Source organism: Scyliorhinus torazame, chromosome 22, assembly GCF_047496885.1.
Source record: "Scyliorhinus torazame isolate Kashiwa2021f chromosome 22, sScyTor2.1, whole genome shotgun sequence".
Taxonomy (NCBI): domain Eukaryota; kingdom Metazoa; phylum Chordata; class Chondrichthyes; order Carcharhiniformes; family Scyliorhinidae; genus Scyliorhinus; species Scyliorhinus torazame.
The window spans coordinates 77,337,198-77,364,589 of NC_092728.1; the positions used below are offsets into that span (position 1 = coordinate 77,337,198).

At 42.8% G+C, this 27,392-nt stretch overlaps 2 protein-coding genes across 6 annotated transcripts in view; both read left to right on the forward strand.

Annotated features, from left to right (window-relative positions):
• Window positions 1–27,392, forward strand: part of rabgap1 (RAB GTPase activating protein 1) — a 286,948-nt gene that overhangs the window by 155,944 nt on the left and 103,612 nt on the right. The window lies entirely within an intron of this gene.
• Window positions 21,909–25,728, forward strand: LOC140399149 (probable G-protein coupled receptor 21). Its single transcript, XM_072488394.1, has one exon. It carries the CDS (start codon window positions 22,850–22,852, stop codon window positions 23,930–23,932), a length of 1,083 nt encoding a protein of 360 aa, XP_072344495.1. The 5' UTR covers window positions 21,909–22,849; the 3' UTR covers window positions 23,933–25,728.

A 27,392-nucleotide genomic window follows, 5' to 3' on the forward strand; every position in this document is an offset into this window, starting at 1 on the left:
GCTGCCAGTGTTTAATTGCCTGCTTTATTCCAGTTTTGATTTTAGCATTGAAAATGAGATTGTAATAGCCTCAATAAACTTCAAAATGAAACTTGTAAATAATAAGTCTAGCTGAAATGACTTATAAATGAGCATGTCTTACAGTAAATCTATCTACCGATTGGATCACCAATGCAATGCAGAATCAAGTGCATATTTAAATCAACGCTTAGGTTTGTAATAATGTGTTAATTTAACCAGCTCCACATTTACAGTCATATTATTCTTAATGGACTTCCTGTTATTCCCCCTATTGTGTCTTTCGGGTGGTTTAAAGATAACTTGTTATTAAAGTTTGATTTAGGAGACAATCTTCATGAGCTGCCTAAAAATCAAGAGAAATAACATGCTTACGAACCGAACATCATAAGCACTTTGCGGCTAGCGGCTTTAAAAGTGCTTGTGACAAGGCGCACCAAATTGTTGGTGGCTTTCATTTTCTTTTAAACAATGGTTTGAACTCTTGAAATCACTACTTCAAATATTTTTGATTGTGTAATAGCGCTAAAGTGTATTGAAATTTATATAAGTGTCTAGAACATAATTACCTTGTACAAAGCACCCCACGTGCATACTTGCAGTTCACTATGTCCTTAGAAACATTTTTAAATTGGCATATACCTGAATATATGACCATTTTGAGCTGGAACCAGAAATTCTGTACCTCCTTGATATTATTTGAATATAGTCTTTCCATGTCTAATAATGCATTTATGCTGCATCTATGCTTTTAGATAGTACAATTTTGAGAGTGGTGCAGTCTGGCAATATTGCCATTGCTGTTGTCAGTTCCTGTAATTTAATTTGCACGCCTGTGAATAAGGTTTCGAACAAGCAGAGAGAGCATCCCTATTTAAAATGCGCGTTGGCATCCCATTATATCTGAGGATAATATTTTTACATTAATTATAATTATAGTCCTTGTTACGGATGCTTAGTCAGACCTCAACAAAGGTTAGGATACTGAACGAGACGCGTAACATTTTTAGGTTTTACGGCTGTGCAGAAAAGACAGATTTGTTCCGGGAGTGATAATATAAGAAATTGGGCTTTGTTATTTTATTTTATTTTTTTTAAATATTTTTATCCTCCTTTTTCATATTTTCATCCAAATTTACACCCACCAACAAAGAATCAACGGTAACCAATACAATGTCAATCCCCTGGCCAACAATTCCACCCTCCCACCAACCCCCAAACAAACCGTAGCATTTTAAATACAAACATCAAAGAAAAGGATTCAGGAATCCACCATCCACCCATACATAGTCACCAACAACGTACACAGTCCAACCCCCCCTCCCCTTCCCCCACGGTGTTCGATGTCATCCAATTCTTGAAAGAGCATAATAAACAAAGCCTATGAATTGTAGAACCCTTCCATCCTTCCCCTCAACTTAAACTTCACCTTCTCGAGTGTTAAAAACTCAAACAGATCCCCCCGCCACTCCAGGGCACAGGGTGGAGAAACTAACCTCCACTCCAACAGGATCCGCCTTTGGGCGATCAGCGAGTCGAAGGCTAAAACATCTACCTCCGCACCCACTTCCAACCGGTCGATCCGACACCCCGAATCTAGAGCAGTGATTGTCAAACTGGGGGTCGTGACCCGCGGATGGGTCGCCGGATGGTGTAGCATGGGTCGCCAAAACATCATCAAAATGATCCCAAACACTGTCTGACCATGTTTACCGTTTGCTCGCTGGGTACATTTTCACTGCCTTACAGTTTATGACCGTGCAAGGCTGATGAAGAAACCGGTGCCGTGGACTTCCTTGTCTCTCGGGGCCACCGTGTAATTGGGCAGTTTGCAGTCAGAGACCTGTAAAATTATCTTTGGGTGGCATATCCTGCTACTGTGTTCAGTGTCAGAACCTGGATTATTTCGAGTTCAGTGTGGTATTATTTCTTGAGTTCAGTGTGTCACTAACAAACCCTGTGCAACTTTTATCATTACCTCAGTTAAGCTGGACATACAGCCTCCTCCAGCCCTACATGCCCCTATGTCCACGCCTTCCACTTCTGAATTGTCTCTCCACAACGGGGCTCTTGTCCTTCAAGGACGCATCTTTTTTTCATCACGTCCCCCGCCGATTTCCTCCCCCTCTTCCCAGGTACTCGTCCCCAATCACCCGTTTCTGCCGTGTGGCTACATGGACTCCAGCAGCTGAATCGGTTCCTCTACAGCCATGACTTTTGTATCTACCTTTATCGGGACTTGAATTGTTCGCTAAAGACGACATTAGCTGGCGACTAAACTATACTCCTGTATACAGGAGCCGGTAAAATGTTGCAGGTGTATGGAATGGAATGTGTCTGCATGTTTTGCATATTGGCTAGCTGAGCTGTGCCCAGCATTGTTTTTCTTTAGCATGCTTTCAGTCTGTTACATATTTACCTGGGAAATGGTACTGACAGGCGTCCAGTGACATTCTGTCTGACCATGTTTTTTGTTCAACAGCTAGGGCTCCTGTCCCTGAAGTTGAAGTTTTGAGTGCAATTTCCCACCCGAGGTCTTGTTAGGTTTTGAACGCTGTTAAACCTGTGCAGTACTGAGCCTGTTAACAATGCCTGTTAGCAATTTGTCAGGGTGGAGCTCTCGTTTAAGGTGAAACAGCAGCTCAATTTACAAATTTACATTGAATGATACAAAAGTGTCAAGAATGAGTGTGACTTTTCAACAGTAATTATGGAAAACCTTTTGAGAATGTGGCGTGGGTCGCGATAGTCGGCTATTCTGTAAAAGATGGTCGCTCGAAAAAAAGTTTCAAAAACACTGCTCTCGAGGACCCGACTCAAGCCTCACATGTGCCACCTTCGAAATTACCCAGAACATCTCCCTCCAATACTCCTCCAGCTTTGGACAGGACCTAAACATATGAACGTGGTTTGCGCCCCCCCCCCCCCCCCCCCCCCCGCGGCAACGTTCACAAACATCCTCTACCCCCTCAGAAGAGTCGGCTCATCCCCGCCTTTGTGAGGTGCGCCCTTTACACCACCTTCAGCTGTATCAGCCCCAACCTCGCACACAAAGTTGAGGCATTTACCCTCTGGAGCACCTCACACCACAACCTCTCCTCTATGCTCTCTCCTAACTCTTCCTCCCACTTTGTCGGATGCCTTCTCTTCTCTTCTCCCAGAATCGGCCCATAATTCGTCGACACCACCCCCTTCTCCATTCCCGCTGCCATCAGCTACTTTGTTATTTTATAAGCAACATTTTATTAAAAGGACAGAAAACACTATTTAACTTTCAGACTTCACAGTTCTAACACTAACAGATTATGTACAGTTTAACTTTAACACAAATTCTCATTGAACAATACTTGGCCTTAAACTCAGCTCTTGTTCCACTAACTCATCCAGGCAAAGGCGGCACTTTGATTTGGGAAGCAGTCTTCCTTCTGTTAGGGACATCTCTTTCAGAATCTTTTGTCAAAGCTTTCTTTCTCTGTGTTTTGTTTCCCCATGATCTGGTCCATGGTTGCCTTTCATCTGCTGCTTGCAGGTTTTCTGACCAGACTGGCTGTTACATGCTTCTCTAACTGCCTGTTCATAACTTCCTTCTGTGGGTCTTTGTTATGACCTCTTCCACCGGCTGCCTACCTGTTTCTCGCTTTGTTCCCAAAAAGGATCTCTCACTCTAATCTCCAACCAGCCCATCAAACAAAGCTTCTCCCTTGAGGTGGTCAAACCTGAATCTATTCCCATCATTTGGCTGATTGTCCATTCCCGTTGACAATAAAGGCCATTCATATGCAACTAGATTTCCCTTTCTAAACCATTAGGTCCTCAGACAACTTTGTGCGCGAGGTTGGGCCTCAGACTCTGTTAATGGAACAATGTCTGGTCCTGCAGGAATGTCCTGAAAAACAATGGGTCTTTGCTGAATCACATTATGCATTCCCTAATGAGGTTAGGCTTGAATGGGAGCCTGTGACTCAGCTAGGTATCCCGTTGCTGGTGGCACTGTGATGCAGTGGTTAGCACTGCTGCCTCACAGCACTGAGGACCCGGGTTCGATCCCGGTCCCGGGTTGCTATCCATGTGGAGTTTGCACATTCTTCCTGTGTCTGCGTGGATCTCATCCCCACAGCCCAAAGATGTGCAGGATACGTGGATTGCCCTTTAATTCGAAAAAAATAATTGGGAATTCTAAATTGATGATATCGCAGTTTCCATTCTGCTTAAACCTTTAAATTGTCTGCTTCATTTTTGGACCCCATTTCTGGACCAATATTTCTAGTATCTCCCTATCGTGACAGTCCTTATGACAAATTTGCTTCCCGATTTGAGAACTGTAGCAGCTTTTGGGTAAAAAGATCCAAGTGGATTGGATTATTTTTTCTATTTATTTCGTTAACATTATTGGGAGATTTTCTAGTTTGATAATTGCCATATTTTTATTTGTGATAGATATGAAATGTGGATTTATTTGGAGGAAATCCGAGGTAATCCATTGCCTGGGAATGGAATGTATATCGCCAGTCACGGTCACCTTTCTCAGGAATTCTCCCATATTGTTTCTAGCTTTTGCTCCATTCCCTGTTTTATAAAACCGGCAGTGGCAATGACTTGCAGGAATGTTACTTTGGCTAATCAGTTTCTGATTTTCCAAGATACTTGCGCAGCGAAACCTCTGCATGGACACATCCATAATGTCTCACCACAACATTTTTGGCCAATTTTCTATCTGTCCCAGGAACAATATATTGCATCTATTTGTGTAACAAAAATCTGACATCATGACAAATCTTGCCTGGGGGAACTCGCTAGCATGACCACCCTCATGGTCAACCTTAAGTTGAACTTTCCATCACTAAATCATAACATTGCCTACTTCTATCTCCGTAACATCGCCTCAGCCCATCTGCTTTTGAAATCCCCGGTGCATGTATTTTCCAGACTCATAATTCAAATACTCTGATGACCAGCCTCCTACCTATCAACTTCCATAAACTTTAGCACATCATGCCTGTATTCTAACTCACACCAAGTCCGGTTCACCCCTGTTTGCGCTGACTTATTAGCTCCCAGTCCCTGAACACCTATATTGTAAAATTTTTGCCCTCAAATTCCTCCGTGGCCTTGCCTATTCCTGTTTCTGTAACCACCTCCAGCCTCAAAATCCTCGAGGAACTTGGTGTTCCTCCAACTCCGCTTCTCGTCCCATTCCCCACTTCCTTCGTCTCACTTATCTAGGTGTTAAGTTTTTGAAATGCCTCTCAAAATTTCTCTGAGTCTTGTCATCGCTCTCTTTAAAGCTCTCCTTAAATTTACCTCTTTGACCAAGCTTTTGATCACCTATTATAATGTCTCCTTTGGCTCACTGTCTAATTTTTCCTGATTTTGCTCAACTGAAGCAAAAGAAAGAACAAAGAAAGGTACAGTAAGAAGTCTTATAACACCAGGTTAAAGTCCAACAGGTTTGTTTCGATGTCACTAGCTTTCGGAGCGCTGCTCCTTCCACCGGTGAATGAAGAGGTATGTTCCAGAAACATATATATAAACAAATTCAAAGATGCCAGACAATTCTTGGAATACGAGCATTAGCAGGTGATTAAATCTTTACAGATCCAGAGATGGGGTAACCCCAGGTTAAAGAGGTGTGAATTGTGACAACCCAGGACAGTTGGTAGGATTTTGCAGGCCAGATGGTGGGGGATGAATGCAATGCGACATGAATCCCAGGTCCCGGTTGAGGCCGCACTCATGTGTGCGGAACCTGGCTATAGGTTTCTGCTCGGCGATTCTGCATTGTCGCGCGTCCTGAAGGCCACCTTGGAGAACGTTTACCCGGAGATCAGAGGCTGAATGCCCTTGACTGCTGAAGTGTTCCCCGACTGGAAGGGAATATTCCTGCCTGGTGATTGTCACGCGATGTCCGTTCATTCGTTGTCGCAGCGTCTGCATGGTCTCGCCAATGTACCACGCTTCGGGATATCCTTCCCTGCAGCTTATGAGGTAGACAACGTTGGCCGAGTCGCACGAGTATGTACCGCGTACCTGGTGGGTGGTGTTCTCACATGTAATGGTGGTATCCATGTCGATGATCTGGCACGTCTTGCAGAGATTGCCATGGCAGGGTTGTGTGGTGTCGTGGTCACTGTTCTGAAGGCTGGGTAGTTTGCTGCAAACAATGGTTTGTTTGAGGTTGCGCGGTTGTTTGAAGGCAAGTAGTAGGGGTGTGGGGATGACCTTGGCAAGATGTTCATCTTCATCGATGACGTGTTGAAGGCTGTGAAGAAGATGTCGTAGTTTCTCCGCTCCGGGAAAGTACTGGACGACGAAGAGTATTCTGTCGGTTGTGTCCCATGTTTGTCTTTTGAGGCGGTCGGTGCGTATTTTTGCTGTGGCGCATTGGAACTGTCGATCGATGAGTCGAGCGCCATACCCGTTTGTACGAGGGCATCTTTCAATGTCTGTAGATGTCTGTTACGCTCCTCGTCTGAGCAGATCATGTGTATACGGAGAGCTTGTCCTTAGGGGATGGCTTCTTTAATGTGTTTAGGGCGGAAGCTGGAGAAGTGGAGCATCGTGAGGTTATCCGTGGGCTTGCGGTAAAGCGAAGTGCTGAGGTGACCGTCCTTGAAGGAGCCGAGTGTGTCCAAGAATGCAACTGATTTTGGAGAGTAGTCCATGGTGAGTTTGATGGTTGGATGGAACTTATTGATGTCATCGTGTAGTCGTTTCAGTGATTCTTCGCCGTGGGTCGACATCACAAACTCCAGGCTCAAAGTGGAGAGGATCTCCAGGAAGATCGCACATATAGACACTGACATTAAGTTTCTACAAAGATGCAAGAAAGCAGACAATATCCCGAAAGGGCTACAGATCACAAACCCACTCAAGTCGACCTACAACACAGACTACACTGAGAGACTTTGCTGTCGCATCTCTTTCACACTCCTCAACCACCTCGTACGCCAGCTCTACAGCAGACGACGCAACCTGGAAACCAAGTTAGAGGCCATATTCTCAACTTGCGCTCAGGACGCAGCAGACCAGCTGCAGAACACCGCCAAGCAGATGAGACAACAATACTATGCCACCTATATGCATACCAAGAACAGGAAGCTTGAGAAACTCGGCATCACCACCAGCAGCAACCAAGCCACCTCCGGTACCACAGTAGAAAACAATACAACAGGGAAATCGATTGTCAACTTGTCAGACTACACCCTTCAACCAGACGAAATCGAAGTCCTCAGCAGAGGGCTCAATTTCTGCACCACCACTAAAATGGACCCCATCAGTCTCGCGGCAGACACGGAGGAATTCATCAGGCGAATGAGGCTCCGGGAATTCTTCCACAGACCCCAAGAGGCCAACAGCGAGCCCAAGCAGCCTACCAATGAACCGGAACAGCAGACCGAGAGATCTGCGGTGCGGCAACCGAAGAGGAAAGAGTCGAATTGGACCCCTCCAGAAGGCCGCTGCCCTAGAGTCGACATGTATGCTCAAGCCGTTAGGAGTCGCGTCAATGCCAGATTCATCAATCGCATTCACAAGATAGCCCCGAACGTCACCCAAGCACAACGCAATGCCATCCGTGCTCTCGACCAACCGCAGCATCGTCATCAAACCAGCAGACAAAGGAGGGGCCACTGTCATACTGAACAGAACGGACTACTGCAAAGAAGTATACCGACAACTGAACAACCAAGAACACTACAGACAGTTACCCGCAGATCCGACCAAGGAACACATCCGCCAACTTAACAGACTGATCAAGACCTTGGATCCAGATCTTCAGAGCACCCTACGTGCTCTCATCCCACGTACTCCCCGCATTGGAGATCTCTACTGCCTCCCGAAAATACACAAGGCCGACACACCAGGCCGTCCTATCGTTTCAGGCAATGGGACCCTGTGTGAGAACCTCTCTGGCTACATCAAGGGCATCTTGAAACCTATCGTACAAGGTATGCCCAGCTTCTGTCGCGACACAACGGACTTCCTACAGAAACTCAGCACCCATGGACCAGTTGAACCAGGAACATTCCTCGTCACAATGGATGTCTCGGCACTCTACACCAGCATCCCCCATGACGACGGCATTGCTGCAACAGCCTCAGTACTCAACACCGACAACTGCCAATCTCCAAACGCAATTCTGCAACTCATCCGCTTCATTCTGGATCACAACGTCTTCACCTTTCACAACAAGTTCTTCATCCAGACGCATGGAACAGCCATGGGGACCAAATTTGCACCCCAATACGCCAACATCTTCATGCACAAGTTTGAAGAAGACCTACTCACCGCACAGGACCTTCAACCGACGTTATACACCAGATACATCAATGACATTTTTTTCCTTTGGACCCACGGCGAAGAATCACTGAAACGACTACACGGTGACACCAATAAGTTCCATCCAACCATCAGACTCACCAAAATCAGTTGCATTCTTGGACACACTCGTCTCCATCAAGGACGGTCACCTCAGCACTTCGCTTTACCGCAAACCCACGGATAACCTCACGATGCTCCACTTCTCCAGCTTCCACCCTAAACACATTAAAGAAGCCATCCCCTATGGACAAGCTCTGCGTATACACAGGATCTGCTCAGACGAGGAGGAGCGTAACAGACATCTACAGACATTGAAAGATGCCCTCGTACGAACGGGATATGGCGCTCGACTCATCGATCGACAGTTCCAATGCGCCACAGCAAAAAACCACACCGACATCCTCAGAAGACAAACATGGGACACAACCGACAGAATACTCTTCGTCGTCCAGTACTTTCCCGGAGCGGAGAAACTACGACATTTTCTTCACAGCCTTCAACACGTCATCGATGAAGATGAACATCTTGCCAAGGTCATCCCCACACCCCCACTACTTGCCTTCAAACAACCGCGCAAACTCAAACAAACCATTGTTTGCAGCAAACTACCCAGCCTTCAGAACAGTGACCACGACACCACACAACCCTGCCATGGCAATCTCTGCAAGATGTGCCAGATCATCGACATGGATACTATCATTACACGTGAGAACACCACCCACCAGGTACGCGGTACATACTCGGGCAACTCGGCCAACGTTGTTTACCTCATACGCTGCAGGAAAGGATGCCCCGAAGCGTGGTACATTGGCGAGACCATGCAGACGCTGCAACAACGAATGAACGGACATCGCGCGACAATCACCAGGCAGGAATGTTCCCTTCCAGTCGGGGAACACTTCAGCAGTCAAGGGCATTCAGCCTCTGATCTCCAGGTAAGCGTTCTCCAAGGTGGCCTTTAGGACGCGCGACAATGCAGAATCGTCGAGCAGAAACTTATAGCCAGGTTCCGCACACATGAGTGCGGCCTCAACCGGGACCTGGGACTCATGTCGCATTGCATTCATCCCCCACCATCTGACCTGCAAAATCTTACCAACTGTCCTGGCTTGACACAATTCACACCTCTTTAACCTGGGGTTACCCCATCTCTGGATCTGTAAAGATTTAATCACCTGCTAATGCTCATATTCCAAGCATTGTCTGGCATCTTTGAATTGGTCTATATATATGTTTCTGGAACATACCTCTTCATTCACCTGAGGAAGGAGCAGCGCTCCGAAAGCTTGTGACATCGAAACAAACCTGTTGGACTTTAACCTGGTGTTGTAAGACTTCTTACTGTGCTCACCCCAGTCCAACGCCGGCATCTCCACATCAAAGAAAGGTACAGCATAGGAACAGACTCTTCGGCTTTTTGGAATATTTCACTACATTAAGGGTAAAGTTTTGTTGACTTTGTGTTTTACATCTGTGGTTAATGATATTTACCATTAAGTTTTTGATAACAGCTTGTTTTTATGTTGCTGCTTCAATGAGAAAAGTATCTTGAGATGCTTTAGATTGGTGAAGAAATAGATGCCTATCCAGATGAGAGGGAAATCAAACGATTATAAAATAAATGACCACATTTGAGAGAAAAGTGTTGCGGCAGTTCTCAAATTTGTCTAAATAGGCATTTTTAGTACATGTGAAATTTAACAGAACTCAACCTTGCTCTTAGCGGTGGTGCAGGTGGCAACATTCTCTCTCCTCGTCGAAAATTTGTGGCTTTTAAGTCCCAGCCGAGGACTTGAGCTCAAAAATCAGGCGGCTGATGCTCCAGTATAGTACTGAGGGAGTGCTATATTGTCAGAGGTATCCCCATCTTTTAGACGAGATATTAAACCAAGTCTGCTCTCTTGGGTCGATCTAAAAGATTCTGTGGCGCTATTCAAACGGCTAGCAGGGGAATTATCCCCAATGTCCAGGCCAATATTTATCCCTGAATAAATGTCACACAAAAGACTCTGTAGACCAGTGTTTTTCAAACTTTTTTTTCCCGGGTCTCACTCTTGCCAACTGGCGGATCTTCAGCACCCATGCCAGCCAACCTTCAGGACTCGCTTTCTTCCGCATGCTTCGTGCATTAAGATGCAACGCCTTTAGCCTTGCCTTTTTGCGATTTTTAATCATCCTAACTTTTCTTTGTACTGTGGCCCTATTTGCCTCTCGCCCTCGATTACCCTGTCTACCATTTTTGCATTTTACTATTCTTTCATTACTGCCCTTGTTTCTCTTAGCCTTGTCACTCTGCCTAGGTTCCCAACCCCCTGCCATTCGAGTGGGATGGTGGAAATTTTGAACTCCCTCCTACAAACAACTGTTAAAGCTGGGGGTTAACAGCAAATTTCCAAACTGAAAATGATAGATTTTATTTAGTAAATGTTTTAAGGATGATGAAACAAAGGTGAGTAGATGGAGTTAAAATACAGACCAGCCACGATCTCATTAAATGGCAGAGCAGACATGAGGAAGAATAGTTCTTACATCCCAATCTTCCTAATGCTGGACTGAATAGGTTTTCAAATTCTCACCCAGTCTGTACATGTTGGTTGTTGAAGTTAATTCTTCCACCCCCTTTTCAGAAATAAAAACTAAATCTGGAGGGAGCTGAAACAAGGCATCATCTTTTTGTTGAGACCATTTTTCTCTCACTAGTGACAATCTCTGGTCCTGAAGTAGCATTCCACACAACACAGTTCCCCCATTGCTGTTTGTGGGAGCGTGCCGTACACAAATTGACTACTGTGTATCCTACATTGCAAAAATGACTGCATTGTTGGTTGTAAAGCACTTTGGGACATCCTATGTCATGACAGCTGCCGTATGCATGCAAGTCTTTGTTATAGAACTGTGTAATCTGCAAAACAAGAATTGTGGATTTGACTATTGTAAAAGAGTTGGATTTTGAAGGGTTTCAAGCATAGGCTACACATAGACAGAGTAGATGGTCTAAAAAACACTTCATTTATTTCACCAATGCTGTAGTGTAGACCAGTGTTTTCCAAACTTTTCCTGTGACCAACGTTTCCCACTTGGCCAACCTTCGGAGCCCATGACGGCCAACCTTCGGGACCCACGCCGACTGACCTTCGCAGTCCACCATTATTTTATTTTTTTAAATTTAGAGTATCCAATTCATTTTTACCAATTAAGGGGCAAGTTAGTGTGGCCAATCCGCCTACCCTGCACATCTTTTGGGTTGTGGGGGCGAAACCCACGCAAACATGGGGAGAATGTGCAAACTCCTCACGGACAGTGACCCAGAGCCGGGATCGAACCTGGGACCTCGGCTCTGTGAGGCAACCGTGCTAACCACTTGCGCCACGGTACTGCCCTTGCCCACCATTATTTCTTATCGTTAGTGCGACAGGTGAGCCTGCTTGGTCCTCACAATCTTACTTGCTTTGTCATCAAGTATTACATTTCTGCGAAGGACTTCAGCTGACGATTTAAGTTCTTGCTGCATCCTTTGAAAATAGCAAGATGTTTGTACCCCAACACACCATGCTTAGTCTTCAAATGCCTTTGAAGTTTTGAAGGTTTTAAACTTTAATTTACCAGTGCTTCCTTGCATGTAATACACATGGGCTTTGCATTCTTGATTTGCATTGGCGCAATTAACAAAGCCACAGTTCAAGAAATCATTTGCATTTTTTCTTTGTTGCCTGTTCACCAGAGCCTCTACATACAGATAACACCAGAACTGCTTTGCCCTGCTGTGGGCTCTCCTGAGTAGCTCAGTTGTGAGATCCTGGCCTGTTTGTGTCTCTGGCCCTCTCTTCCTGATTACAAAATTACCCATCTTCAGTTCTTCACACAGCCTTGTTGCTTGCTTGCTGGCAGCTCCAGAATGGAGGGCGTTCTCCTCCGTGACTTTGTGCCCAAAGCATGCACGTTCAGGGCGCGTGATGTCAGTGGACGCGCCGGGCATGTGACCTCTCTGCTGCCTCTTCAGGCAGGAAGACTCCATCGTAAGGCCGGTTGTGGCTGACATTCTTAAAAGCTGCTCGCGGCCATTCAGTTCTTCTCCTGTGATATTGGCCCTCCCGACACCCTCCCATGACCCATCCGCAGGTCGTGACCCTGAGTTTGAAAAAAACCCTGATGTAGACAACAGCTACCTAATATTCATAGAAGTTATCCTTTTACTTAAACTTAAAAATTATTGCATTTTGTTTTCTTAATTTACTGCTTTATCTATGTTTAAACTAAATGTCTTAATATTATTCATACTTTATATGGGTGATTACTTTTGGGAATACTTTTCTCCAATTGTAATATGTCAAGTGTACATAATTCCAGAAGGTGCTGGGTTATTACAATAAATTGGTCATTTATTTTCTACATTAATTGACATGGGAAACGTTGGTCACAGGAAACGTTGGTCACAGGAAAATTTTCGACGAGGAGAGAGAATGTTGCCACCTGCACCACCGCTAAGAGCAAGGTCTCAAATGAGTACTGTTAGATTTCACATGTACTAAAAATGCCTATTTAGACAAATTTGAGAACTGCCGCAACACTTTTCTCTCAAATGTGGTCATTTATTTTATAATCGTTTGATTTCCCTCTCATCTGGATAGGCATCTATTTCTTCACCAATCTAAAGCATCTCAAGATACTTTTCTCATTGAAGCAGCAACATAAAAACAAGCTGTTGTCAAAAACTTAATGGTAAAACTGCTTCACTCATTGTTTTTCTGGATTAGCTTTGTAAAATTAATTTAATTTTACTGCTCTTAAATATTGCCATCAAATCTCATTTATACTCTTCAGTCCCAAAAGACTGCATTATACATGGATCACAGCCCTTTCTGTATACTTCAGGCAACTTTTTAAAAGACCTAACCATTAACCCAGTCCACATGTTACCTCCTGGGCATAGGTTTCTTTATTTCCCTTGTACCATTTCTCCTATGGTATTGCAAATCTTGTTGTAAAGCTCAGTGTGTGTGGTGTAAAGTGTTAAATCTCTGTTCCTCCAATTCTGGTCGCTTGTGCATCCTTGATTTTCATTGCCCCATAAGTTGCCTCACTGTAACAGTCTAGACCCTGACCTCTGGAATTCCTGCCTTGAACCCTCCTCACCTTTAAGGCACTCTTTAAAACCCACCTACCTGTCCTAGTATCTCAGTATGTGACTTGGTGTCAAAGTTTGTTTTGATCAAAATCCTGAAAAATACTTTGGGATATTTTGCCATGTTAAAATGTGCTATATAAATGCAAGTTGTATTTCATTTTATATTTGGAGGCATTGAGAATATAACTTTTTTTTGGGGGGGGGGGAAATATACCCTTTGACTGAGACGGTGATTCAGGGACAGGAGAAGAGATTGTAAACTGTTGCAGCCTTGAATCTGTTTTAAGTGTGAAACCCTTTGAGTTAGAGGAGAAATGGGAGTACAGGGTCTGCCTGGGGTTGGGTTGGGGGGTGGGGGGGGGGGGTTTAATATTGCTGCTGGTGTTCTTGTTGACCTGTTTGTAGGCGCTATTAAAATGGGGACCTCTCAAGCAATTGAATGAAATTATGGACTACTGCAAATTCTATTAGACTATTAAAAAAATGTTATTCACTTCACTACAAAGATCTGATTAGAACATGAGGGGAAGTGTAACTCTGCAGTGAAGTCTTAATCAGTATCACCTACCGAGTGCAGGAATCCGAGTTTAGGAAACATTTTACTTAACTAATGTCAGCTCTAATTTCCATGACGAGGTCAGAAAATTGACATGGAACCAATTCTATGCGCCTTAAATTATAATGTTCAGTAATGCAAATTGTTGCCCTGACAGAGGCGCTCTTCCCAAAGAACCAGCTCAACACACTCGATGAGCAAGGATTGAAGATACTTTATACAGAACAACTTGCCAGATCCATGACCTGCAATGCTTTTGAAAATCCAGAATTCACTTTTAACATTAACAGCCATTAACTACAGTCCCTTTCCACCTGCTTTTTCTTAAGCACAAAGCCTTTATTAGGAGGATAACAGGGAGTAAACATATGCTCTAATCACTTTCCCCAAATATATCCTGGAGCCCATTCACAACTATCAAGTTACAGCGCTCCAGTTAGTAGGCCAAACAACAAAATGTTTATTTCACTGAGTTTTTACAGGCTTTTCCAAGGCCACAATCAGCAGTGGTTGAAGGATCAATCAGGCTGCCGATTGTCCAGGTAGGGATGTAAAATAAATCGTAATGTTAATGGTTTTTTTTGAGATTTAAAAAAATTAGCCATTCAACTAATCAGTTTTATTTCTGTTGGAAATGGCCTCATCATTTAAATTTAATTGTTAATCTTTTGCTGTAGTGCATGTAAGTATTTATTCCCATTGGGAGGCTGAAGTTGCAGCAGAAACACCCATTCCATATAAATGGTGTATTGATGCTGAAAGCAGTGTACATCACCTAAAACAGAAAGAGTAGAATATACAGGTGCGATCTAACGGCCTCGTTGCTCCTGACTTGGGACACGATGAGACCGGTAAATCTCACGAGAGGCCCCGTGAGATTTACGGCGCTGGTTACGCTGCATGAGATCTAAAGAGATCTCGTGAGGCCTCACGATTTGGATTCTACCCTCAATGGGCGGGATCCAGATTTGTATATTCAAGTGAGTAATTAGTCTCATTTGAATATGGCTGCACCAGAGTTACCCAAAGCACGGGATCTAATGGCCTTGCCTTGGGCGCGTTTCGCGAGGAGTTCCCCAGTGCTTATAGCGCCGAGAACAAACCTGCTATTAAACAGGACTCTGCTTCATTTCTGGGCCTCGGCTAGGAACACCGTGCCGAAGCCACACTTATACTCATTTCCTGCACTACCGAAAATAATAAATTCATAATGAATAAAGTGCACTGATTTAGTCTTGTGATGGTTTTTATGAATGCACTTTCATAGTGCAATTAATTAAATTATACCAACCATGTGGAAATTTATTTAAGTTTCTCTAAGTACATAACCATTATTGAGTGTCAAACAGAATTTGTGAAGGATATTAATTAATTTTAATGGTGTTACCACTAGTGTATATATCTGATAATTGTCATTCAAGGTTGTTCATTATTTTGCTTTAACATACAGTATAAAGTTATGGGTAAATACACATTGAAGTCATTGCATTTGGTAGACATTATCTGTGAAAGTTGTCACGAGTGTGCAAATGGTGTCCTGTAAGTATGGCATGATGCAATTTTGTTTCCTTGAGAGTGTATCTATTTTGATTACAATCTCAAAATGGATTTATTTATTTCAGTTGGTTGGCAACAGTTAATGTTTAAAGCTTTTGATGATTGTGTATTTTTCCAGCAAGATTGCTCAGACTCGTACAGCACACTTGCTTTATTGCTGCTTTGCAGTGAGCTCATTAGGTAGATCAAGAAATCTATTGAGATATAATGACTAATTTTAATGCTTTAGCAGAAATGCTGATTTGATTTCTCTTAGACTGATATAATGGTGATAATATAATTATTTATTAGGTGATGTATAAATCGAGTGTTGGATAAGACCAATATCAGACTCTAGTAAAATCTGTTAACTGAAATATGTGACCTGAATATTTTTAGAAGGGAGTAGAAAGTACAAGTAAACTGCTCATTCTGGTTAAAAACTTTAGGCACCAATGCCAAAATTTTAGGAATAATGTTGTTTTGGAACAAAAACCGAAATCGGGCAAAAACTTGCGCTTTTCAAAAAGTATAGATTTTTGGAAACTGGTAAAGACCATTGAAACGCTATTTATAAATAGTTTTTAGGGGAGGGCAGCACGGTGGCGCAGTGGGTAGCACTGCAGCCTCACGGCACCGAGGTCCCAGGTTCGATTCTGGCTCTGGGTCACTGTCTGTGTGGAGTTTGCACATTCTCCCCGTTTTTGTGTGGGTTTTGCCCCCACACCCCAAAGATGTGCAGGGTAGGTGGATTGGCCACGCAAAATTGCCCCTCAATTGAAAAATTAATTGGATACTTTGAATTTTTTTTTTTTTTAATAGTTTTGAGGGGCAACTAGTCTTTGGACAGAAATGAGGTTGTGGTATATGACAAAAAGATGGGCAAGGAAGATTGAAATCAATCAGAGAGGGCCATGATTGTCATTTTCTGTTTCTGAAAAAGTGTATCTCGGCAAAGTCATCAAGAATGATATGCTGACAGTCTGAATGATTGATGGGGCAACTGGGCTTGTCTGGTTTCTATCAAAATTAGGATCAAGAGGGATCTTGCAAAAAATTTTTGTCAAGCAGTTTATTTCAGTAATGTTTTTATCGAGCACAGTTTAAAACAAATAGTAGGCTTGTTAACATAGAGTTAAACCCAAGCGATATGTTAACAGCGTTGTCAAAATGTCAAATTCTGTTTGGTTGGTTTATAAATCTCGAGTCTTCAAATCCTACGCTGCAGTTAAATTGCCTTCATAGATCTAACCTGTCTTCAAATCGTAAATATAGGAAAACAGCACACAAAATGTCCAAATGAGTTCATCATGCGGGGATTGAGATGATATAATACATAGTGAAACAAAGCTTAAGTAGATTATAAATGCTGCCACTGGGTATACCCGGTCAGCAGAGATTCTGACCTATTTTATTTTCTAAATAAATACAGTGAAAACATTCAAAGGACAAAGAAAAGTACAGCACAGGAACAGGCCCTTCGGCCCTCCAAGCCTGAGCCGACCATATGCTGCCCGTCTAAACTAAAATCTTCTACACTTCCGGGTTCCGTATCCCTCTATTCCCATCCTATTCATGTATTTGGTCAAGATGCCCCTTAAACGTCACGATCATCCCTGCTTCCACCACCTCCTCCGACAGCGAGTTCCAGACATCCACTACCCTTGTGTAAAAAACCTCTAAACCTTGCCCCTCGCATCTTAAACCTATGCCCCCTTGTAATTGAACCCTCTACCCTGGGAAAAAGTCTATGACTATCCACCCTGTCTATGCCCCTCATAATTTTGTAGACCTCTATCAGGTCGCCCCTCAACCTCCGTCGTTCCAGTGAGAACAAACCAAGTTTATTCAACCGCTCCTCAAATTATTGTTTATGCTTTTTCTTTCTGCGCCACCTTGGTTGAGCAAAAGGACCACCTATATTCATTTGTTTTATTGTTGATGGTGCTGATAAATCCTAATGTTCTGATTTTTTTTAATGTATCCACAAATTGTATGATAACACTAAAACAATCCTTTCTAACGTTCTCGGCTCACAGGGCAGCATGGTGGCACAGTGGTTAGTGCTGCTGCCTCACGGCGCTGACGTCCCAGGTTTGATCCCGGCTCTGGGTCACTGTCTGTGTGGAGTTTGCACATTGTCCACGTGTTTGTGTGAGTTTCGCCCCCACAACCCAAAGATGTACAGGGTAGGTGGATTGGCCACGCTAAATTGCCCCCTTAATTGGAAACAATGAATTGGGTACTCTAAATTTTTTTTTTTAAATGTTCGAGGCTCACAATGTTGAAAAGGGCCAAACCAATAAATAAGAAATACAAGTATCAACAGAATTTACCTTGGCTTCTAGATTGTCAAGAACATTGTGGCTGCTATCTTCCTATAATATCTGCAAGAAATTTTCTGAATTATGTCAATGCATCGTCACAAATTGTGACAAGCTGCGCACAATGTTTGTCAAAATAAAAAAATTTGAATAGTTTCCATGTCAACATTGCCCCACTAAATGCGGTTATACATTACATTTGAAGCATTTATGCAGCACTTCCTCCAAAAAATTAATTAAACTGAGTTAATATCTGCCTCTGAAAAATCATTTTGAAAGGTCTCGTGCATTACATGTAAATGTGATAAATTATGTTACTGAACTTTGCTCACTGAGGGGAACATGAACCTGGACGTACACTTATGTTTTAATTTAGATGTGTTTCCTCAAATTATGGCTGAAATCTCATTCCCAAATAACTTGGTTCTGTGATCTGAATCATCATTTCAGTTGATGCACTTAGAGTTGAGCAGTGAGATTGAGCATTATTCGCAATTGGGGCTTGTCTGTTGGAAAATGTAATCTTGATCTACGATGGCTGTTTAGATTGCCCGCAATCTAACTATGAGGGGAGACCTCAACACGGCAGGTGGTGGAATTTGAATTCAATAAAAAAATCTGGAATTAAAATTAAATTGATGATCATGAAGCCATTGTCAATTGTCATAAAAACCCATCTGGTTCACTAATGTCCTTTAGGGAAAGAAATCTGGCATCCTTACCTGGTATAGCCTACATGTGACTCCAGACCCACAGCACTGTGGTTGAGTTTTAAATGCTCTCTGATATGGCCTAGCAAACCATTCAGTTGTATTCAACCACTACGAAAACACAAAAAAAGAGTGAAACCTGACAGACCACCCGGTATTAACCTAGGCACTGGAAACGACAATGCAAACTGAACCCTGTCAACCCTGCAAAGTCCTCCTTACCAACGCTTGTGGCAAAATTGGGAGATTGAGAGAGCTGTTTCACAGACTAGTCGAGCAACAGCCTGAAGTAGTCATAGTCACTGAATTATACCTTGAAGACAAAGTCCCAGAATCACCATCCCTGGGTATGTCCTGTCACCGGGAGGACAGATCCAACTGACGTGGTTGCACAGTGATATATAGTCAGGAGAAAGTTTCCCTGGCATCGACTCCAGACCTCATGACGTCTCATGGCTTCAGGTCAAATGTGGACAAGGAAATATCCTGCTGATTACTACCACCCAATTCAGCTGATGAATCAGTGCTCCTCCATGTCGAACACAACTTGAAGGAAGTACTGAGGGTGGCAACAGCACAGAATGTACTCTGGGTGGGGGACTTCAATGTCCATCACCAAGAGTGGTGTGTAGCACCACCACAGACTGACCTAACTGCTGGACTGGGTCTGCGGCAGTTGATGAGAGAACCAACAAGAGGAAAAAGCATACCAACCTGCCTGCCACAGATACATCGGTTCATAACAGTATTGGTAGGAGTGGCCATGCACAGTCCTTGTGGAGATGGAAGTCCCATCTTCACATTGAGGATGCCCTTGATCATGTTGTGTATACCACCACCCTGTTAAATAGAATAGATTTCAAACAGATCTGGCAACTCCAGATTGGACAACCATAAGACTCTGTGGACCATCAGCAGCAGCAAATTGTACTCGATCACAATCTGTAACTTCTTCGTCCAGCCTATGCCCCCACTCTACCATTGCCATCAAGCCAGGGTTCAACCCTGGTTCAATGAAGAGTGCAGGGCGCAAGTAAGGAGCAGAACCAGGCATACCTAAAAAAGTGAGTTGTCAACCCGATGAAGCCCAATAAAGGGCAACTTGTATGTCATACAGCATAAGCACCAAGTGGTCAGAGCTATGCGATTCCATAACCAATGGATCAGATCTAAGTTCAGCAAGCCTGCCATATCCAGCGGTGAATGGTGGTGGACAATTAAACAACTCGCTGGAGGAAACTCCAAAAACATCACCATCCTCAAAGATGGGGAAGCCCAGCACATCAGTGCAAAAGATGAGTCTGAAGCATTTGCAACAATCTGCAACCAGAAGTGTTGAGTGAATGATCCATCTCCGCTTCTTCTAGAGGTCGCCAGCATGGATGTCACTCTTCAACCAATTCGATTAAATCCACGTGAAATCAATAAAAATGGTTGAAGGCACTGCTGGATACTGCAAAGGCTATGGGCCCTGACAATTTTCTCGCAATAGTACTGAAGGTTTGTGCGCCAGAACTGGGCCTCTAGCTAAGTTGTTGTAGTACAACTACAACACATTCCACAGCAATGTGGAAAATTGCTCATGTAAGTCCTGAACACACAAAGCAGGACAAATCTAACCCCCAAGTTACCATCCCATCAATCTACTCTTGATCATCAGTAAAGTGATGGAAGGGGACTCAGCAGTACGATCAAGTGGCACCAATAATGTACTCAGTTTGGGTTCTGCCAGGGTCACTCAGCTGCTGACCTCATCGCAGCCTTGGTTCAAACAAGGACAAAAGAGCTGAACTCCAGAGGTGAGAGTGACTGCCATTGGCTTCAAGGACACATTTGACCGAATATGGCATCAAGAGGCCTTAGCAAATCTGGAGTCAATGAAAATCAGGGGGAAATCTCTCTGCTGGTTGGAGTCATACCTAGCACAAAAGAAGATGGGCGTGGGTCTTGGCGGTCAGTCTTCTCAACTCCAGGACATCACTGCAGGAGGCCCTCAGGGTAGTGTCCGAGGCCCAACCATCTCCAGCTGCTTCATCAATAACCTTCCTTCCATCATAAGGTCAGAAGTGGGGATGTTCGTTGACTCCTCAGATACTGAACCAGTCTATGTCCAAATGCATCAAGACTTGGACATAATCCAGGCTTGGGATGGCAAAGTGACAAGCAATGACTATCTCCAACAGGAAAGACTCTAATCATAGCCCCTTGACATTCAATAGCATTACCATCACTGAATCCCCCACTCTCAACATCCTGGGGGGTTACCATTGACCAGGAACTCAACTGGACCAGCCATATAAATACTGTGGCTACAAAAGCAGGTCAGCGGCTAGGGGTAGCTCGCCTGATCACTCTCTAAAGTCTGTCCACCACTACAAGGCTCAAGTCAGAGGGAATACTCTCCAGTTGCCTGGATGAGTGCAACTCCAACAACACTTCGACATCTTCCAGGACAAAGCAGCCTAATTGATTGGCAAGCAAACATTCACTCCCACCACCGATGTACAGCAGCAGACCTGTGTACCATCTACAAGATGCACTGTAGAAACTCATCAAGTCTCCTAAGACAGCACCATCCAAACCCATGACGACTGCCATCTAAAAGCCAAGGGCAACAGACATGGGAAAACCAGCAACTGAAAGTTGCCCTCCAAGCCACTCACCATCCTGACTTAGAAATACATTGCCATTCCTTCTCTATTGCTGGGTCAGGATACTGGAACTCCCTCCCTAACAGCACTGTGGGTGTACCTACATCACATGGATTGAAGCAGTTCAAGGTAGCAGCTCATTATCACCTTCTGAAGTGCAATTAGGTATGGGTAATGAATGCTGGCCTAGCCAGCAACACCCACACCCATGAATTAATAAAATTAGTCCTGTGCTTTTTCACTTGCACCCCAGAAAAAAAGTTGCCAAGTTTGTTGAGTTTCATTAGCCATTGGTAATTTTGTAGCATTTTATTGCTAGGTTAATATAATTTGGTCAAAAATATAGTTCATATTTTACTATTTTGTCTGGATGCATGAGGGCATTTGATATATGCTTGAGAAAATTGTTTTCATTAATTACTAATTACCAATAACAAAGTTTAGTTTTATCCTTCGAACAGCTGTAATTACAATAAAGTGGAAATGCATGAAAAGCCTTCACGGACACTCAAACCTCCCAGTTCAGCTAATTCGCCTGGTTCTGGATTTGCATTAATTCACAAGCCAATGCTAAATTCTGATGCCTTGTTATCTCACTGTGATTATAGTCCTGTGTTGTAGCAGGAGTAGCATGTGACCAGTGATGCTGATTGTATATGAAGCATGTAATATGAATTAGGTGCATTGTTAATTCACAGGAGGCACTCTAGTGTGCTGAGTTTTAAAAAAAACTTGGATCTGGTTATGTGTTGGAATTGCAGTGATCTGTTCCGTAGCTCCTCCTCAGCGAGCAGTCTCCCAAAAGGGTCAAAGTGTACTTGGCAACTGCTGCTGTCAAATGATAGATTGGTAGGGTTCTAATGTATTAGATTCTCTCATACGGGAGGTGATGGATAGAGCTCCTTGTGAGGTGACTGCAGTCTTGAACGTGAGAGCAAAGATTCCGTACTGCTGCATTCGCCTTCTGGTGTAGTTACAGACATATTTCTTTTGGAAGAGAATTGTGCGGGAGGGAGGAGTGATGCCTGGAGGGGCCGTTTGAATTCTGCGGCAAATTGGACTGTGATTCTGGAGTAGCATCATATTGCAGTAACTGTCTGAGGGCTCCGGTCAGGAATCTTCTGTGATTTGAAACATCACTGAGGGAAGCTGAGAGGGTTCTTTTTTTAATCAATCTCTGCCTTTAGCAGATAATGTTATACAGTATACAGAGTACTGATATTTTGTGAGGGCTAAAATTAGCTTCATTCCCACAAAAGGTTTTTTTTGTTTTCTCTGCCACAGTCTTGACTGAACCACATGTGGCGAAGCACTGGAGATTGATGAAGCAGAAAATATATGTATATATTTACTTTCAACAGAAGAAAGACAGGTGTCATGTCCCCCTCTTTTGTCCTCGGGTCTGTGGTACAGCCTATTCATGCCGGCATCCGCCTTTATTTCTTAAAATGAAAGCATGGCAACTGCTGGGAATAGCTTTGTCCTCTTATGGTATGTTGAGGGTGGTGACTGCTGGATTATAGAAAAATTGCAATGCAGACAATACTGAGCAGAGTCTGAGAATAAGTGAGGCAGAAGACTGAGACACTGCGATAGCAACCAAGCCAACAATGACATCTGTTTGGAGTGTGCAAAACCGAAGTATGAACTCTTCCTGGGAAGGAAACAATACTAGCCGACCATTCTGTCTTTTGGGATTCAGTTACTACGAAACAGTTAACATTTGTCTTCTGGAAGTAATCATCATTGTTTTTCTCACTGTGTTAATAATTTCAGGTAACCTTATTGTTATATTGGTATTTCATTGTGCACCTCTTTTGAATCATCATACTACGAGTTATTTCATTCAGACCATGGCGTACGCTGATCTTTTTGTTGGAATCAGTTGCTTGGTTCCTTCTTTGTCCCTTCTGCACTATCCGACAGGTTCTCACGAATCTTTAACGTGCAAATGTTTTGGATATATTGTGTCCGTCTTGAAAAGCATCTCGATGACCTCTCTGGCCTGCATCAGCGTCGATCGATACATTGCAATTACCAAACCACTATCTTACAGTCAGCTGGTCACACCATGGAGGTTGCGTGTTTGCATTATAATAATCTGGCTGTACTCTTGCATTGTATTCCTGCCTTCTTTTTTTGGCTGGGGGAAGCCAGGCTATCATGGAGACATTTTTGAATGGTGTGCTAATTCCTGGGAAACAAACGTTTACTTTGCAGGATTTATTGTGGTTTTACTGTATGCTCCTGCTGCTTTTGTAGTCTGTTTTACCTATTTCAACATATTCAGAATATGCCAACACCACACTAAGGAAATCAGTGAAAGACGTGCTCGGTTTAATACACCAGAAGAAGCATCAACAGAAAATCCACCTAATTCTGAGAAACATTATGCTATGGTTCTGTTTCGAATTACCAGCGTATTTTACATCCTTTGGCTTCCATACATCATTTATTTCCTTCTTGAAAGCTCTCACATTTATGATAGTCCAGAAATATCCTTTCTGACCACCTGGCTTGCCATTAGCAATAGCTTCTGTAACTGTGTTATTTACAGCCTCTCCAACAGCGCCTTTCGTAAGGGCCTCAAACGTCTCTCAGGTGCTGCCTGTGCTTCGTGTATCTGGTATGTGGAAAGCAAAAACCCTTCAGTACCTGGAAGTAAAAGATCTTCCAATGGCTGCATTACTTGAAAAGTATAAGACATGACATTCTGTGGCCTATTCATTCCATCACATCAGCCCCAATATGATTTTAATTTATTGAAGTGGGCTTAAGTTTTGTTCAAGAGTAATGTACTATTGAGTAAACCTTAAGGGTGATATGAGTTAATGTTGCATTCGAATGCATGTCTTTTACAGGACAGTTAATTTAAAAATATATATTTTTTTATCCTGCATTTAGACAAATTCCCTTTTCAACTGTTTATAATTATGAACTGTGTTTACAATTCTTTCCAGAGAATTGAAATATTTATGGGCCAAATGTTTTCATTTCTTATTGTACTGTTCACTAAATTTTAAAAGGTACTTGTTTCACTGACAACAAGTATTGTACATTCTGATTTGTAATCAACTGCGAATACAGCAACCATGTAAAACCATGAATAAACATCTTAAGCCTAGAGGCAGACCCATTTTAACTGTCTACTAGTGCAGGCTCCTAACGTGCATACAAGAAGAGCTGTATTGAACATGGGTAGCACAAAAACATCGTTAAATAACACTATGCCAAAGTACCAAGGAACTAAAATGTATGGTGAGCCACAGCTTTTCAGTTTCCTATTTGATAATTCCATTAATTAATTGCTGCATGTCATAAGTGGGTCAAAGCCTAAGCTATTTATTTAAAGAGTTTGACCCCTCTGTTTATGATAGATAAAATGTGTATAGCGAAGGATTAGGTTTTCCAAGTCATGAGCTTTTGAGAGAAATGACTTGAGGCTATACCAATTGTTATGGGAAACTTTTACTTTGATGTTAATGAAAGAAAAAGTTCCGAGGACTTTGTTTTTCCAGAGATTTTGAGCAGAATGGAAACACACTAGTTTAGACTTAAAAGGTAGAAAATTAAGGGGGATAAATTGGTTTGCATAGCATTGCTAAGAGACTTGCATCGATTTTCCCCCCCGGGATAGGCAGCATGGAGGGCTAGTACCTGCACACCCCACATGACATTCTCCAGTTATATCAACGATGAGTGCTGCACTGACCATGCAAGTAGAGGGCCACACACTGCCGACCCCAGGGAATCAATGTAAAAGTCTATGTAGTAGAATCATTCCCCCATAATATTTGAAAGGGAAAAGTGAAATTTAATGTATTTTTAATATAAATATTTCTTGGCATAAATAATGGATTATACCTGGTGAAAATAATGATGCAAATAAAGATTTAAGTTTGAATAATGCCGCTGTAACTGAATCATTGGTGACGCTTTAGACTGACACAAAAAAAGAGTAAATTGATTATAAAAAAACGTTCCAGCCATATTTGTAGACAACTCTTGTGTGCTGTATAACAAAAGCATATCCATATTCATATCCATATCCCACAAAAATGATTTAAGTACATAGAGAATTCACCTAGTCTCAGTATTTGACAAAACAATTTGAACTGCTGAGGTGCCATGCCCTATTGTAGCTTATACTAAAGTAACAATTGCCACAATGAAATAGCTGCTGCTGCTACTTTGAAAATTTCCATCAGCCTTGCCTGCACCACTGAGCTTTGCAAAATGGTGGCCATGTCTCCTTCAAAATGGCTGTATTTTCAGTCTGTTCATATCAGAATTGTAAGTAAAATGTTGTTTTTCTGACAATCAGCCTGCTACTCTAGTTTGTACTAATTGTTTATTGACACTACTGTGCTAGATGGACCTATCTAATTATCAACCCAGTATGCAGTAAAGAAAATTTAAACTGGACCAATATAAAACTTAATGCTTTCAAAAGCATGGATATGTAATAAAATCAGACCCCTGCATTGTTGCCTCCAAGTGTTTTATTGTTTGTTTTGAAGTAGAATATATTATAAGCAGTTATTATTGCCTTGGATGCTTTCTCATCTTGGAGTGTGATATTAGCGATATTATTCTCTCCTGACATTTGCGATGAGTGATTTTATTTGACTGGTCTATATATCCCTACCTATTGATCGATAGACATCGAGAAACTGGCAGAAGGGTCGCAAACCTGAGGACACCGATTTAAGGTGAAAGGCAAAAAAGAATCAATAGCGACACGAGGAAACATTATCATGAGGGTTTGGTTAGAACCTGGAAAGCACTGCCTGAGAGTGTGGTGGAGGCAGATTTAACTGAGGCTTTCAAAAGGGAATTGGATAATTATCTGAAGAGAAAATAAATTGTCAGGCTACATGTGTGCGACCAGCTGCGTTGCTTTTGCAGAGGGCTGCAAAAAAGGCTGAATGGCCTCTTCCTGCGATGTATCCATTCCATGTTAGGAAAAATGCAATATGGTTCCCAAACTGAATCTTTCTGGATGCAATGATGTGTGGGGAAGAGGAAGAGAACAGCTCGGGTATTAATCTGTTGTTACAAGTTTATTGAATAGGGTGAATCTAACACTAAACTTTGTATTTAAACGTGGATAGCGACTTGGATTTTAAAACACAACCTTTTATCATAAAAACGCTCATCTTAAAAAGTGAGACTATTTTGAATGGGAGCTGGGTTAATAGGTAGAGACTTGTCATTTTATCTGTTCCTGCTAAACCTAAATGATAGGGAAAGTGAGAAGACTACGCGTAGGAGTATGGAGATGCAAGCGAGCTGAAGGAAAGTAGGATACTTAAAATCCAACTCTCAGTCAGAGCCAAGGTAAGTGAATGAGGAGATATTAACCTGAGGATCTGAGCTGCCAACATTGTAAATAATTGGGCAAAGTTCACAAAGGACCGTGGGCACCCCTCTCCATTAGAGACAATTGGTTATGTACAATGTGAGGGGCACCTCTCTGCAAGCATGGGGCAGGCGTCCATGATTACCACAGCTGGTACAGAGATTGAACCTGTGCTGTTGGCATTCTTCTGCCTCAGTCTAACCATTGAGCCAACCGACTCCCTGCACAGAGGTTAAGTAAATTATTCATGCAATTAAATTCACAATTGACGTTACTTTTTAAACTCGGGTGTTTTCATTTGTTGATAGTAAGCTTCCTGGATGCCTGTTACATCCAGACAACCCAGACCCATTCTCTCAGCTGATGATCTGCAAACAGGGAGCAGCTAGAGAGACTAATCAACGTAGAACTTGGAACACCGGAAACCATTCAGCCCATAACACCAGTACTGGTGCTGACTCTTCAAATGGATTTGCCTGTTCTAATATCGAAGCAAAATGCTGTGGATGCTGGAAACGGGAATTAAAAACACAAAATGTTGGAAAGACGCAGCATGTCTGGCAGCATCCTGAAAAGAGAAACCGAGTTAATGTCTCGAGTTCTTGCGACTTCTTCAGAGTCATTTGGACTCAAAACGTTATCCACAAATCCACAGATGCTGCCCAGACCTGCTGAATCTTGCCAGCATTTTCTGTTTTCACTGTCTGTTCTAATCCTGTTATCCTACCCTTTTCTCCTGTACGTTTTAATATTCTTCCTGTAAATTATATTCTAATCTGTCTCAGTCACAT